Source organism: Merops nubicus, unplaced genomic scaffold (assembly GCF_000691845.1).
Source record: "Merops nubicus isolate BGI_N331 unplaced genomic scaffold, ASM69184v1 scaffold17282, whole genome shotgun sequence".
Taxonomy (NCBI): domain Eukaryota; kingdom Metazoa; phylum Chordata; class Aves; order Coraciiformes; family Meropidae; genus Merops; species Merops nubicus.
Window position 1 is genome coordinate 10,239 of NW_008594421.1, and position 12,571 is coordinate 22,809.

General features: G+C 37.2%; 1 protein-coding gene across 1 annotated transcript in view; it reads left to right on the top strand.

The window, feature by feature from the left end:
- The window catches only part of ENPP3 (ectonucleotide pyrophosphatase/phosphodiesterase 3), a 38,428-nt gene that overhangs the window by 4,739 nt on the left and 21,118 nt on the right, over window positions 1-12,571 (top strand). The window contains exons 3-11 of the mRNA XM_008935780.1: window positions 924-966; window positions 1,002-1,081; window positions 2,057-2,182; window positions 3,647-3,707; window positions 6,455-6,552; window positions 9,284-9,363; window positions 9,930-10,049; window positions 10,434-10,543; window positions 11,728-11,793. Coding sequence (XP_008934028.1) covers window positions 924-966; window positions 1,002-1,081; window positions 2,057-2,182; window positions 3,647-3,707; window positions 6,455-6,552; window positions 9,284-9,363; window positions 9,930-10,049; window positions 10,434-10,543; window positions 11,728-11,793 — 784 coding nt within the window. The remainder of the gene's footprint in view (window positions 1-923; window positions 967-1,001; window positions 1,082-2,056; window positions 2,183-3,646; window positions 3,708-6,454; window positions 6,553-9,283; window positions 9,364-9,929; window positions 10,050-10,433; window positions 10,544-11,727; window positions 11,794-12,571) is intronic.

Genomic DNA, 12,571 nt, shown 5'->3' on the forward strand with positions numbered 1-12,571 from the left:
GGAGCTGTGGTAGAGAAGGGGGCTGAGGGCTTCTGATGTTGGGAGAAGTGGCCTGAAAATGGGTTGGGGAGACCTGGCATTCTGTATGCTTAAAAGTTGGCACAGAGTTTGCATTTGGTGATAAGACAATTGATTCTGTTTATATACTCAGGATAAATTTCCTTATAGCTCCTGTAATTGTACTAACTATGCCAAATAAAAGTTAGTGAAATACTGACTTCCTGACGTTGCACAGTTACATAAATGTTGCAACAGAATTAGAAGTACGGATTGCAAACTATGAGGAGCATGAACAGTTCCATTACAACAGAGGAAAGGCTTTGTATTTTTACACATTTGGACTTGGCAGACCATTCAATTTAATTTTAAAACAGGGAGACCATCTGAACAACTTTGAGTTGTTCAAAAGCCAGTGTGATAGAGGAAAATTTAAATTAAATATTCTACACTTGATTCAAACAGTATTTCTGCAGCACAAAGAACGTAAGACAAACCTTATCCTTGTGGAGGCCAGTGTGGAGCTGCAGGTGATGTTTGGAGATTTGGGGTTGTCCCTGGGTCTCCTTGGGAGACCTAGAGCTCCCCCTTTGGCTGCATGAAGACGTCAGGGCTGTGGTGAGGAAATGTATATCCCCATTTCCAACACAAGGCCCCTCATTTGGACCCTTTTATTTCTTAGGATCAAAACAACCAGTCCTGCAGATTTTTATGGGACGTTGTAATGACTATGTGGGAGAGCTATCATCAGAGTCCCGAATGCAACAATAAGCCTAATGGGTTCTGCCCAGCTCCCCAGGGCTGCCCCCACAGCTATGTGTTATTCAGCACATTTCTACCAGCAGACTGTGCCAGTGATACTTTTAACTGAACTGTCTGGGGACAGAGTTGTCCGAGCCCTCAGGCTCACTGTCTTCTCCTTACAGTCAGCTGCAGGCACAAGTGCAACGAGCCGCAGAGGCAAGACGTGCCCGGCTGCCGGTGCGACAGCGGCTGGGGGGAGGCCCGGGCTGCCGGTGCGACAGCGGCTGCGAGGAGCGTCGAGATTGCTGCTGGGACTACGAGGACACCTGCCTGGAGCCAAGTATGTTCCCCTACAGGCAGTGCTCACTGGTTTCCATTTTATTTTGGGCTTGTTTTTTCATGTCATAGTAGGATAAATTCTTGTCTTTATGCAGATATACAGAAGTAATGTCACGTTCCCTCAGGAAGGAAGGACGTGGTGGAGTTGAGCAGTTTCTACACTCAGATGGCTAGAGGGTCATAACCTGGGGACATGGCAGGACACAAAATCTTCCTGTGTCTTTCTCTAATCAGACCCCTGGATCCTTGTTGCCCAAAGCCATTGCAGTGCATATTTCCTGGCCCAGATAAAGCTGTGGATGACCGTGATGCGATGTATTTGACTGGGGCCCCGAAGTGATGCTGCTGTTTCAGGAGCATTCCCACAGGGGTGTGGGGTTGGATGACTGCAGTCATCTTCCAGGGCACTGGCCTGGCTCTGCATCAAGGCCAGACTCCTCTCCAGTTACTCTCCCTGCTCTCCCAGCAGCTGCTCAGATGTTTCTTCACCCTTATCACTTTTTCTGCCTGCTTACATCTCTGCCCCGCTTTGCATCTCTCTTTTTTTCTTTTTGTTTTTTAAATCTGCTGGGATTTATAGGCAACAGCAGGAAAAATATGTTTCCTTCTCTTTCTTTTCTGTAGAAGAAATGTGTGTTTGATTACTTTTTGTTTTAGAACTTCCTGGAAGGGTGGAAAGCATTGAAGAGGGTAACTTGGGGGGGCACCTTTGTAAAATAAATTATTCTATGACTTTGTGTTATCATTCAATGGCCACAGAAACAGGCTTTTATGTGTTAAATGAAATCTTGAATTTTCCTTTCAGGTAAAACTTTTAAAGCAACTCAAGCAGGACATGTAAAGTTTAACAAAGGACATTATAGTTTAACAAAATGTTTTGGTTTTTTTTCCACTTTACCCGTTTGAGATTTCCATACAAAGGAGTTTACATAAGGTTCTGTGAACTAAATTGTAGCATTTTTTTTCTAAATTTCAGCCCGATCTTGGAAGTGCACTAATTTCCGTTGTGGAGAAACACGGATACCTGGAAGTTACTGTTCTTGCTCTGATGACTGCTTGCAGAAAAAAGACTGCTGTGTAAACTACAACAGTGTTTGCAAAGGTAAATCAAAAGTAAAAAAAAATATTATATGTAATTTGTCCTGTGAAATAAATATGTGGGCAAACATAGCAAATATAAAAGTACATGCATTTATTTCTCAGGATTCAAATCTTACAGTGACATTTTGGAAAATGAAGATGTTTTTAAGTGAAGGTTTTAGTATTTTTAACTGGGAAAAAGTTTATGGAGAGCAATGTGAATGTGCATCATTCACAAGAAAGACAATATTTCAGCAGTATACCCAGTGTGCAGGTTTTGGACTGTTTCCTTCTCTTTTTTTTTCTTTTTTTTTCTTTTTTTTTCTTTTTTCAAAAATAGATGGAGACATTTTTTGTGCTTCAAACTTCATGCAATACAAAGTACCCATTGTAGTAATCCTCCTTAATTTAAAGTCCCATTCTTTTTATTTGAAATTATTTTTCAGGTTGCATTTCTTATGTTTTACTTATTTCTGAATATATTTCTTCATGGCTGTTTCATACAGACTGTAGCTAAACACATAAAGAACAGCACTGGTAAAATGAGATTACGGGTAATGATACCTGAGGTGTATACCAGTGGCATAAAACATGGTATCTGTTAGCAGAATTCCTTTATATTGTGAGGTGTCAGAGATTTAAGACAACTCCTGAAAAATATTTGTCACCTAAATGTAAATTAGAGCTAAGAACAGTCAGGAGTTTGCCTAGGTGCTAAACTGATTGAGCTGATGTAGTTCAGGTCACTGTACATCCCTGCCTTTGCCTGCTTGCTGATAGAGAAACTGCCTGTGGCGAACTGAGAACTTCAACAGCTGCTGCTTCCTTTTTATTTGTATTTTTTTACTTTTTGGATGCTTTCCTTCTTTCTTCTCTTATTTACCTCCCTTATTTCTTCCAAAGAGATGGGCAATTATCATAAATGAGTATAGCTGTGAAGCAGGTGGAGAATATTAAAAGAATAACAGAAGGAATTACTTGAAATTTGGGATCCATGGTCAACATGGAAAGATTCAAGGAATTTGGGCTCTTTACAGAAAAAAAAAAAAAAACCAAAAAAAAACCCCAACAACCAAACCAAAAAGGCTAAAGAGAGCCCTGGCAATCATCTCTAAATGTGTAAGTGGCATCTGCAGAAAACCAAGGCAGTAATCTAGTGTGGACAGGTTGCAGTTTAAAAGTTTTCCATTTAAAACCATATAAAACTTAGGCTAAACTTTCATAGTGATTTCTTCTCCATTTTGTTTGTCTGCATGTCTGTATAGTGTATATACTTTGTTTTTAACTTACAGTTGTAAACATTAGCCCTTTCGGGGCTTGAGGGCCTAATAGATTGCACTAAATGATTTCTAAATATGTCTTAGCCCTACATTTCTATAATTCTGTATTGAAGCAGAAAAAGTACCAGGAAGAGTTCTAAATAGACCCACCAGGAAATTGCTTTCTTGTTTGTTTTTTTGCTGACTCAGTACTTTTGTCCTTTTAGGTGAACTACCTTGGGCAGAAGAACCATGTGAATCACTTGAGACTCCTCAATGTCCAGCTGGGTAGGATAAAATAATTCTGTCTTCTTACCAAACAAAATAATTGTCATGGTCAGATAGACTCCAGTGGCCTGAAGGAGGTCTTCATGAGGTTTTCACACTTGCTGAGAATGAGGTTCCTGCCCTGAGGAATATTCTATGGAAGCAGTTTGTGACTAGCCATGCTTTTTTCTCTCTAAAACCTTTGTCATTTAGTTGCACTTTCATTTATCATTTACAGTTGAGAGCAGAGTACAAGAGTTCAAATCCAGATTGAAAGTCAGTTTGAAAAGACCTGAGAAAATTGTGGAAGTTATCTCAAGATTTATATGTCACAAATTGTTCATAGTTCATTTTATATTACCATATTGTAACTGTGATTGTTCAGATGAATCACCTTGTGCAAACTGAAGAACATCTCTTAGAGTCTGTGACTGCAATTCTTTAAATAACACGGGATTTTTCGCTTCAGTTATGTGTGGGGAGAAAGGTGTGTTAAAAAGGAAGCTATGAAAGTAGCTGTGTATCTACAAACATTGAAACATGGTAATTTTGATCTCTACCTGTAGCTATTTTGCTGTTTGTGCTGTATCGCAGAATCATCAGTAGAGACTAGGCAGAAACACGGTTTAGAAATTGGTCTCAAAGATTAATGGATTCTTTTCTGGTTCAGTTATGGTATTTGTGTTGTTATCCAGTATTCTATTTTAATGTCAATTTAGTTTAATAATAACAATGATATCTTTAGTATTGTGGCCTCTTCATGGGTTTCTGTATGCACCTCCCAAAGCAGGTATGAAAACATACTTCTTAGGTTAACAAATAACTTGCTGAGTTAACACAGTGTTGTAGATTGATGCTTGGAAACTAGTGGAAGGGGGCTTCTTTAAGTGCTGTAAATCGCATTTCTATGTAAAGCTCCATTTTATTTTGGTTTCAGTCAGGAAGCTGCTTTATACAAACTGTTTTTATACAAACTGTTGATGCCAGTGTACTTCTGTGTTTTGTAAGGACCACTGTGAATGAAAAACGAACTGGGATAGTGATTACTATATGTCTGATGTGAAAATGTACCATTTTTTCATAGTTATCACTCAAAGTATTATTAAAAAAGAATTATTTGGAATCCGTTATCAGTAACTGCATTTTATCAGTCATTTTCTCCCCCAATACTTTCCAGATCTATTTAATGAACCATTCCTATAAATTACAAGTAGTTGGGATTTTTTTTTTAGATACTACATGTAGTGAAGCCTACTTTAAACTACATTTTTAGGTTAATTGTATGTTTACAATTTTTATGTTTCTTTGTGTGATTCTAAGGAGTCTGTGAAATATATGATGATAGTTAACAAAAAGGCTTAATTTGCAGAACTAGATGACTGGATCCTACTGATTTTGTTGCTTGGTCTTATGAAATAAGGTGGGATAGTACCTGCACTTTATAACTGCTACTGCATTTTTAATAACGTTGAATTTTATTTTCACACCTCGCACCTCCTAGTTGGAATTTTTGTAACAGGAATTTAAACACTCTTCCAGAGATCTGTTGCAGTTTGTGCCTATTTTATCATACCTACTGTATGAAATCATATCTGAGGCTTTTATCTTTGTTTCTTTATATGCAGGCTTACTCTAAGCAGGTTAGCAGCTGCTGCTTTAATTTTGTAGCTTTGAGTTCAGTTTGTCAGGGGCCTTGACACGAAGTGTTCTCTAGCTCCATGTGCTGGGAAACTTGAATGACAGAACACCTCTTCTATGAGGACAGGCTGAGAGAGTTGGGTTTGTTCAGCCTAGAGAAGAGAATGCTCCAGGGAGACCTTATTGTGGCCTTTCAGTATCTTGAAGAGGCCTACAAGAAAGCTGAGGAGGAACTTTTTACAAAAGCTTGTAGTGATAGTACAAGAGTACTATCACTACAATGGTGATTAATGGGTTCAAACTGGAAGAGGGTAGATTTAGATTAGATGCATGGAAGAGGTTCTTAACTAAGAGGGTGGTGAGACACTGGAATGGGTTGCCCAAGGAAACTGTGGATGCTCCATCACTGGAGGTGTTCAAGACCAGGTTAGGTGGGGCTCTGAGAAATGAGCTCTAGTGGGAGGTGTCCCTTGCACATGGTAGGGGATTTGGAACTAGATTATCTTTCAGGTCCCTTCCAACCCAAACCATTCTATGGTATGATTCACAAAGAACATGGACTGCTTAGTGATATCTTCACAAAGGAAATGTGGTCCAGTTAAGGGGTTAGCACAAATTTGGCACTGTGAAGTGATGACGTTTCTCAGCACTGAGGCCGATTGACCCTAACTGTTTGCTGAGGGGCTGCTGTTTCTTTACAGTCCTTGTGCAGCTGCCCTGAAAATTTCTTTAAGCTGCATCAAGAGACAAGAGATAGAATTCAACTCATTACTGTGTACAGAGGTATTTTGACTATTCTATACTCTGGGTTTGTGTTTGGATGCCAGTCTGCAGCATTTTAATTTATTTTTATTGGGCTCGCAAATAAAGGATTAACAAAACTTTTTTCTAGATTATATATATACTAAGTAGCTTGTATATTATTCCTCCATTTTTTAATTTTTTTTTTCAGGATTGTGTATTTGCTCTCAAAATTGAACTATTTGTTTATCTCACATTGCAATATTAATTCTGGGAAGTACATGGAAATTCCAGATCCTGCTTTTAAAAGTTATTAGGTTGTTAAAGATCTTAAGAAGACACCAACTCTCCAAACTCCTTTACGATGACAAACTCCTGTTTTCTTGCAGGTTTGATCTACCACCAGTTATCCTTTTTTCAATGGATGGGTTTAGAGCAGAATACTTGCAAACTTGGGGTTCTTTGCTGCCAAATATTGAAAAACTCAGTAAGTTACAAAGAGTGCTTGGACTATTTTCTTTATAAGTCTGTATGCAACCTCACCAGTCCCTTCTGCTGCTGTCACACGTATGTGCTGCTCAGCAATACAAAAATCACAAATCAGGTCTGTCTCCCCCACCAGTTGTATATTTTCATTATTGTATGTTCTGCATTAATTCTTGTATTTGAGTGCATAGCAAACATGACTTTTTTAAACAAGACCTCTAACACTGGTCAGCATCTTTTTATTAAATAAAATAGATTGAAATATACATTCAAATACAATTTAGAACTGAAAAAATTCCAGAGAAGGGTTTCCTCCATTCTCTCTATTGAAAAACTCTAGCTAATAAGGTTTCCTGCATTCTCTCCATTGAAAATTTCTAGCTAATAAGGAGATCATCATTAAAGTATAATACAGAGAAAAAATGCTTTGGGTTATTGGGAATTTTTCCTCAAATATGGACTTTTTCATGTCAGATATTTTAAGATATTAGAAAGAAGCTGTATATTCAAAGGTGTGTCAGTGAATATGATTATATTATACTTAAATACAATATAATTTATATATTGCTAAAATATTGATATGGTTGCAGTAAGGTTCAAGTAATTGTTTCTTAGTATTTCTGAATATCGGAAGAAAGAGTAAGTTGAAGATCTTTAGCTTGTGGTGTAGAGGGTTTTAAAAAGTAGAGACTCACTGGTGCACACTTTGTTAAAATTTCCTGAATATTTTAGAGCTTAGCTCTCAAGATGCTATTTACCTGGACAAAATGTCTGCATATCTGTTCATTTCTTCTCAACAGTAGTAGTCTAAATCGGCAGTGATCTTATCTGTCCTGAACACATCATAGTTTCTGTTGTGCTCAGCTGAAAACTTACATGGCTATTACAAAGTACTACATTTTACTGAATAGTTAACAATCTTGTTTGTGGATAATGAGAGTATCCAGAAGCCTGAATGTGATGCAGTTTGCAAACCTGACTTATTGTGCAAGTATTTTGTCTTTGATGTCATTCTGACTTTGGAAGGAATTGAGTCAGTGAAGAAATCGTGCATGCAGCAGTCAGTGTTCAGTTCCTGTCTTTTGAAACATGTGAAAAGGAAATGTCAAATTGACAAAAGGCATGAAAACTATGCTATGGGTATGTTCCCAAAAAAATCTTTGCAAGCAAGAACAGATCTAATTCAGCATTACTCATATTTGTGGTCATTTGAAACAATTGGTTATGCAAATTCATGCTCATATTTCTCAAAAACCTACAATGGAAAGGAAAGGGAAATTCCTTTCTTTGCAAGAAACAAAAAAAGTAATGCCATTTGTAGCATAAAATATTTTGTCTCTATTAACTCAGTTAACCTAGGGTTTTCCGTAGAGCTAATCAAACTAATTGTCTGAGAATATATACATTATGAATGTCACTCCTTCACTGTTCAAGAGAAATACATAAAAAATTATGCTGATTTTCTCACGCATTTCTCAATTGTTCAACCCTACTTTAAACACTCTTTAAGCCTTTTTTTCTGTAGCACGTTAGAACTGTTTTGTGGAATAATATCAGGCTTTCACTGTTCCGTTGAGGTTATTTAGTTAAAATCATTTTCTGTTCTTTGACTGAAACACTATGTATCAAAGAATAATGTATGTTTGAGTGCAAATCAAACAATCATCTGACTACAGCTTAATACAGAACTGTTGCTCCACATGAGTTAGATTAAAGATATGGCACTAAGGCATCTTCCTGTCTCCACACCTTTGTTTTCTGGGTAAATAAATTGCATACTACAGTGGCTTTAGATAATACAGATGTTCAAATATGGTAAGTGCTTTAGATTGATGAAAATTGTTGCAATGTTTCAAGATAAACGTAGGCCACCTGGGGTGGGATTCACTTCAGAGCAGGACCTCTATATTTGGGTATGTTCTTGGAGGTGTCTGCATGTGAGATGTCTACATGCTCGTTGTAGCCAGTTTGTTTATACTTCATGAAGTCTGCACAGTGTAGTGCAAGAACGTAGAGAGGAGAGCAAGTCAGCTCAACTAACAGGCAGAAGGTGTCACGGGACAAATTTTTGCCTTAACCTATCTTTCTAGTATACTTCAGAGTGGTGTGGCTTATCCTAGGTGGCTTTCAGCAGCTGTGTCGGGAGAACACAGATCTCCCAGTGATACTCATCAAAACAACCAACTTTCATGCAGATGTCTTGGATATCTGAGGGTATCTCCAATGACACTGGACTCCAGTGCTTAAGCAGCTGAGTCTTTCCAGTGCATCTGGTCACCAGGCAGCTCTTCAGAATATCTTGTCTGGGCGAATCTCAGGCTTCATTATCATTGAGTAGGCATGTGTCTAGTGTCATTTTGGATTGCAGAAGTTGGCAGATAGCATGTAGGAGCAGCATCTAAAGGGCAGGCAGGACTATTAAATATGTCTGAAATAGCCCTGGGTACAAAGTCTTTAGGCAGCTGAACGGAGAGTCCCAGGCTCATTGAATTCAGTAGGATGGTAGGCCTAGCTCACAAGGAGACACCAAAATGTCTTAATTTGTATGTGTCTTAATATGTATGTGTCTTAATTTGGAGTCACATTTCCCCTGTCGTACCACAACAACTGAATGCAGTGATTTTTTTTTTTGTTTGTTTATAAGACTGCTAGTTTTCAATTAAAAAAACCTAACAACCATTATAAACAACCCATTATAAACAAATTTATATTAATTCTCTGATCTGTTGCAGAAACGTGTGGCACACATTCAAAATATATGAGAGCTGTTTACCCCACAAAAACCTTTCCAAATCACTACACTATTGTCACAGTAAGTGAGAATTTGCTATTTTTCCTATTCATTATCTGGATGACATAGAAAGGGGTTTGTGGTGCCAATCTTTTTGTGGGACACAGGAACTCAATCTGTATGAATAAAATAGACAGATGCTGAGGTAGTACCTGCAGGCATGAGATATGTGGCTTTATGTGTAAGCTCTTTGATTCTGGCCCATGAACCGGTTATTCCTGTTCTTTGTTGATCTAACTAGGTCTGGGTATGGGTGAATATGGGTGAGGACAGAGCAATTTGATCAAAGTAGGTGTTAGGATGGGTTTGGCAGCTGACATGACATATATACTACTTTATGGCATGTTGGGTTTTAATTGGGAGGGGAAAAAATAGGGAAACTCAAGGGAACTGGACAGGCACACTGAATTAATTAACAATAATCTGATGTTCTGTGTGCGTTTGGAAAGCGTGTCCTGTTTCTGTGATAAAACAGCCCTAAAAATAATTACAACATTGCTCAACAGTGTCCATTGCAACACAGCTTAGGCTCCACTTGATTTCAAGATTCAGTGATTTTTTTTTTTTTGTTTATTTTCATTTTGCAGGGATTGTATCCAGAATCTCATGGTATTATTGATAACAACATGTATGATGTAGCCTTGGACAAGCATTTCTCACTTTCAGGGACAGAAAAATTCAAACCTTCATGGTGGAAGGGGCAGCCGGTAGGTTTATTTCTCATTATGGTATTCCTTTCTGTCTAGAGTGGCCCATGTGCCATATTATAAAAGAAAACAAAAAGAGACTAATCAGCAAAGCTGTGTGATATATTTTCAGTATTTGCTAAATATCCTTTAGGCTTTGTATTATAGGCAACATAGTTGGTTTTTAGGAAAATAAAAGAATTCTTAAAATGTTGGTTATGAGGCTTAAAAATTTCACTTAATAGTTAGTAAAAAATGTAAATATTTTGGCTAGCATTGGAATAGACCTCTTGTCACAGGAAACCATGGTAAATTTTTTATATGGTTTTATTGTGGGGTATTTTTTTGTTTGCCCTCTGGCGGTATAAATGCCATAAAATAATTTGTTTGAATTTTTACCCATAGGTGTGGCTAACAGCAATGTACCAAAATTTGAAAGCAGGCACCTACTTTTGGCCAGGCTCTGATGTTGCGATTAATGGAACATACCCCACCTTTTACAAAGTATTCAACAAGTAAGCTTTATAGGGCTCATGGTAAATTCCTGTAAATTGCTCCAAAAGTTCAAATTGCCATATGGCAGTTAAAGGAAATCAAACATAAGTTTCTAAAACTGTGGCCTGAGAGATAAGTGCCATTCACATCATCCTGATTTTGCCATAGAACTACTAGCAGTGGTTGAAATTTTCCAGACCATTTAATGGATTCACAATGAGAAAGTCAAAGGTTACTGTATATTGTGCTCTCCTAGCCAGCTTTGAAGGTTTCAGCCAACTGCAAACCACTGATCTCCCACTAGGAAAGCATCCTACAACTGACTAGTAGCCACTGCTAAGCTATACCAATGATTATCATATTTCCACATATAAAATCTACACATACTATATAGCCCTTTAAAAATACTAGTACTTGAGAACAGGCTTTGAGATAACCTGTAACCTAAGATAATGAACACAATCTCAGAAGCCATGGCAAGAGGCTATAGGAGGCAGAAACTAACTGAAGAGAGGATGCTGGATAAGGAAGCTACTGAAGCAAGATGGGTTCTAGATCAATTCCCTCTGGTCTTGCTTGTGTTTGTAATAATGCGCACACTGCTGCTGAATCATAGTTCTGTGATTTTTTTTTTCCTAGTTAATTCAGAGGTTACACAGGTGAAAATATAGCAATTTTCTCTGGGTTTTGTACTCAGAAAGCACCCAAGTACTGTAGGTAACTAACATAAAGCTTGTGCATGATTGTGGGAAAGCAAATATATTAATGGGTGGATTCCTTCATAGGAGACAAAGGATGACATCACCAAGATTTTGCTGGCGATATTATTTGCTATTAAAATATGAAAGTCCAAGGTTTATACATGGTGGAAAGAATAAAAATTATTTTGATTTGTACTTCATGTTCCAAACTTGAAACCTCTTTTTTGTACATATTTAGTTATAAATATATTGGTACTCCCACCAACATCACATGCTCGTGTTTGTAAAATCAGGATCTGCCTAATTTACCATTAAAAGTTAATTATATTCAATCAAAAATGAGAATAATAAAACTGATTGCTGGTACCTTGTTAAGATGCATTGTTGAAATCCAAATCTGTGGCTTTAATATATGACAAGAGGGTGGATACTTTATCTGTATCTTGGAATTAGAATGGCTTATCAGAAAAGCCTTGTAAACATTTTTTTTTTTTTTTTCCCAGTTCAGTTACATATGAACAAAGAATCTCAGGAATATTGAAATGGCTTGATTATACCAAATCTGAAAGGTAACAGTAATATGCAGCTGGTTTATGAGACTATAGCTTCGAAAGATTTTAATGCTTAGCAATTGAAATTTCTATTGGTGTTTGTGAAACATGGAATCTTCCTCACCACCTCAAATGATAATTTGCTGAATTTAAGCCTGTTCTCTAAGTATAGCTAATCATTTTTGTGATATGGTTGTAGATACAAAAGATGAAATGAAGATATATCTGAATGCATTGTACTGTTGTATAAGTTTTCTTTTATTGTTATGCCTTTTTTCTTGCTACATTGCTTAGAGGAAACATGGAACATTCAGTTCCTAGTCTAAGCATATGGATGAAAGATTTTACATGAAACATATTGCACAAGAAAGTTTAACTATCTGAAAGTAGTTTTAGGCAGTAATTCAAGGTGAAAAGTGGATGTCAGTACTGATTGTAGTTCTCAACTTTGTGACATGTAAACAAGTGAAATCTTTTATATGATAATTTGTTAACAAAATCCTGATATATTTGCTGTTAGGAGATGCTCTCTAGAGCCTCACTGCTTAATCAGGAAAAGAGCCTTCGGGAGGTAACTCCACTTAGGTCTCAAAAAGGAACAGCTTGCTCTACTGCCTGACAACTTGAAGATTTTCAGAGTGATTTCTGAATACCAGTTAAAGACATCACATACTTTTTCTGAAATTGTAACTTCAAATAGTCCATGTTGATTAATTACAAAACTCAGAAGAATTTGATTGCATTTGCTGTATGGGCTTTTATTAAGATGTAAAGAAGTTTTTTATAATTCTGTTTG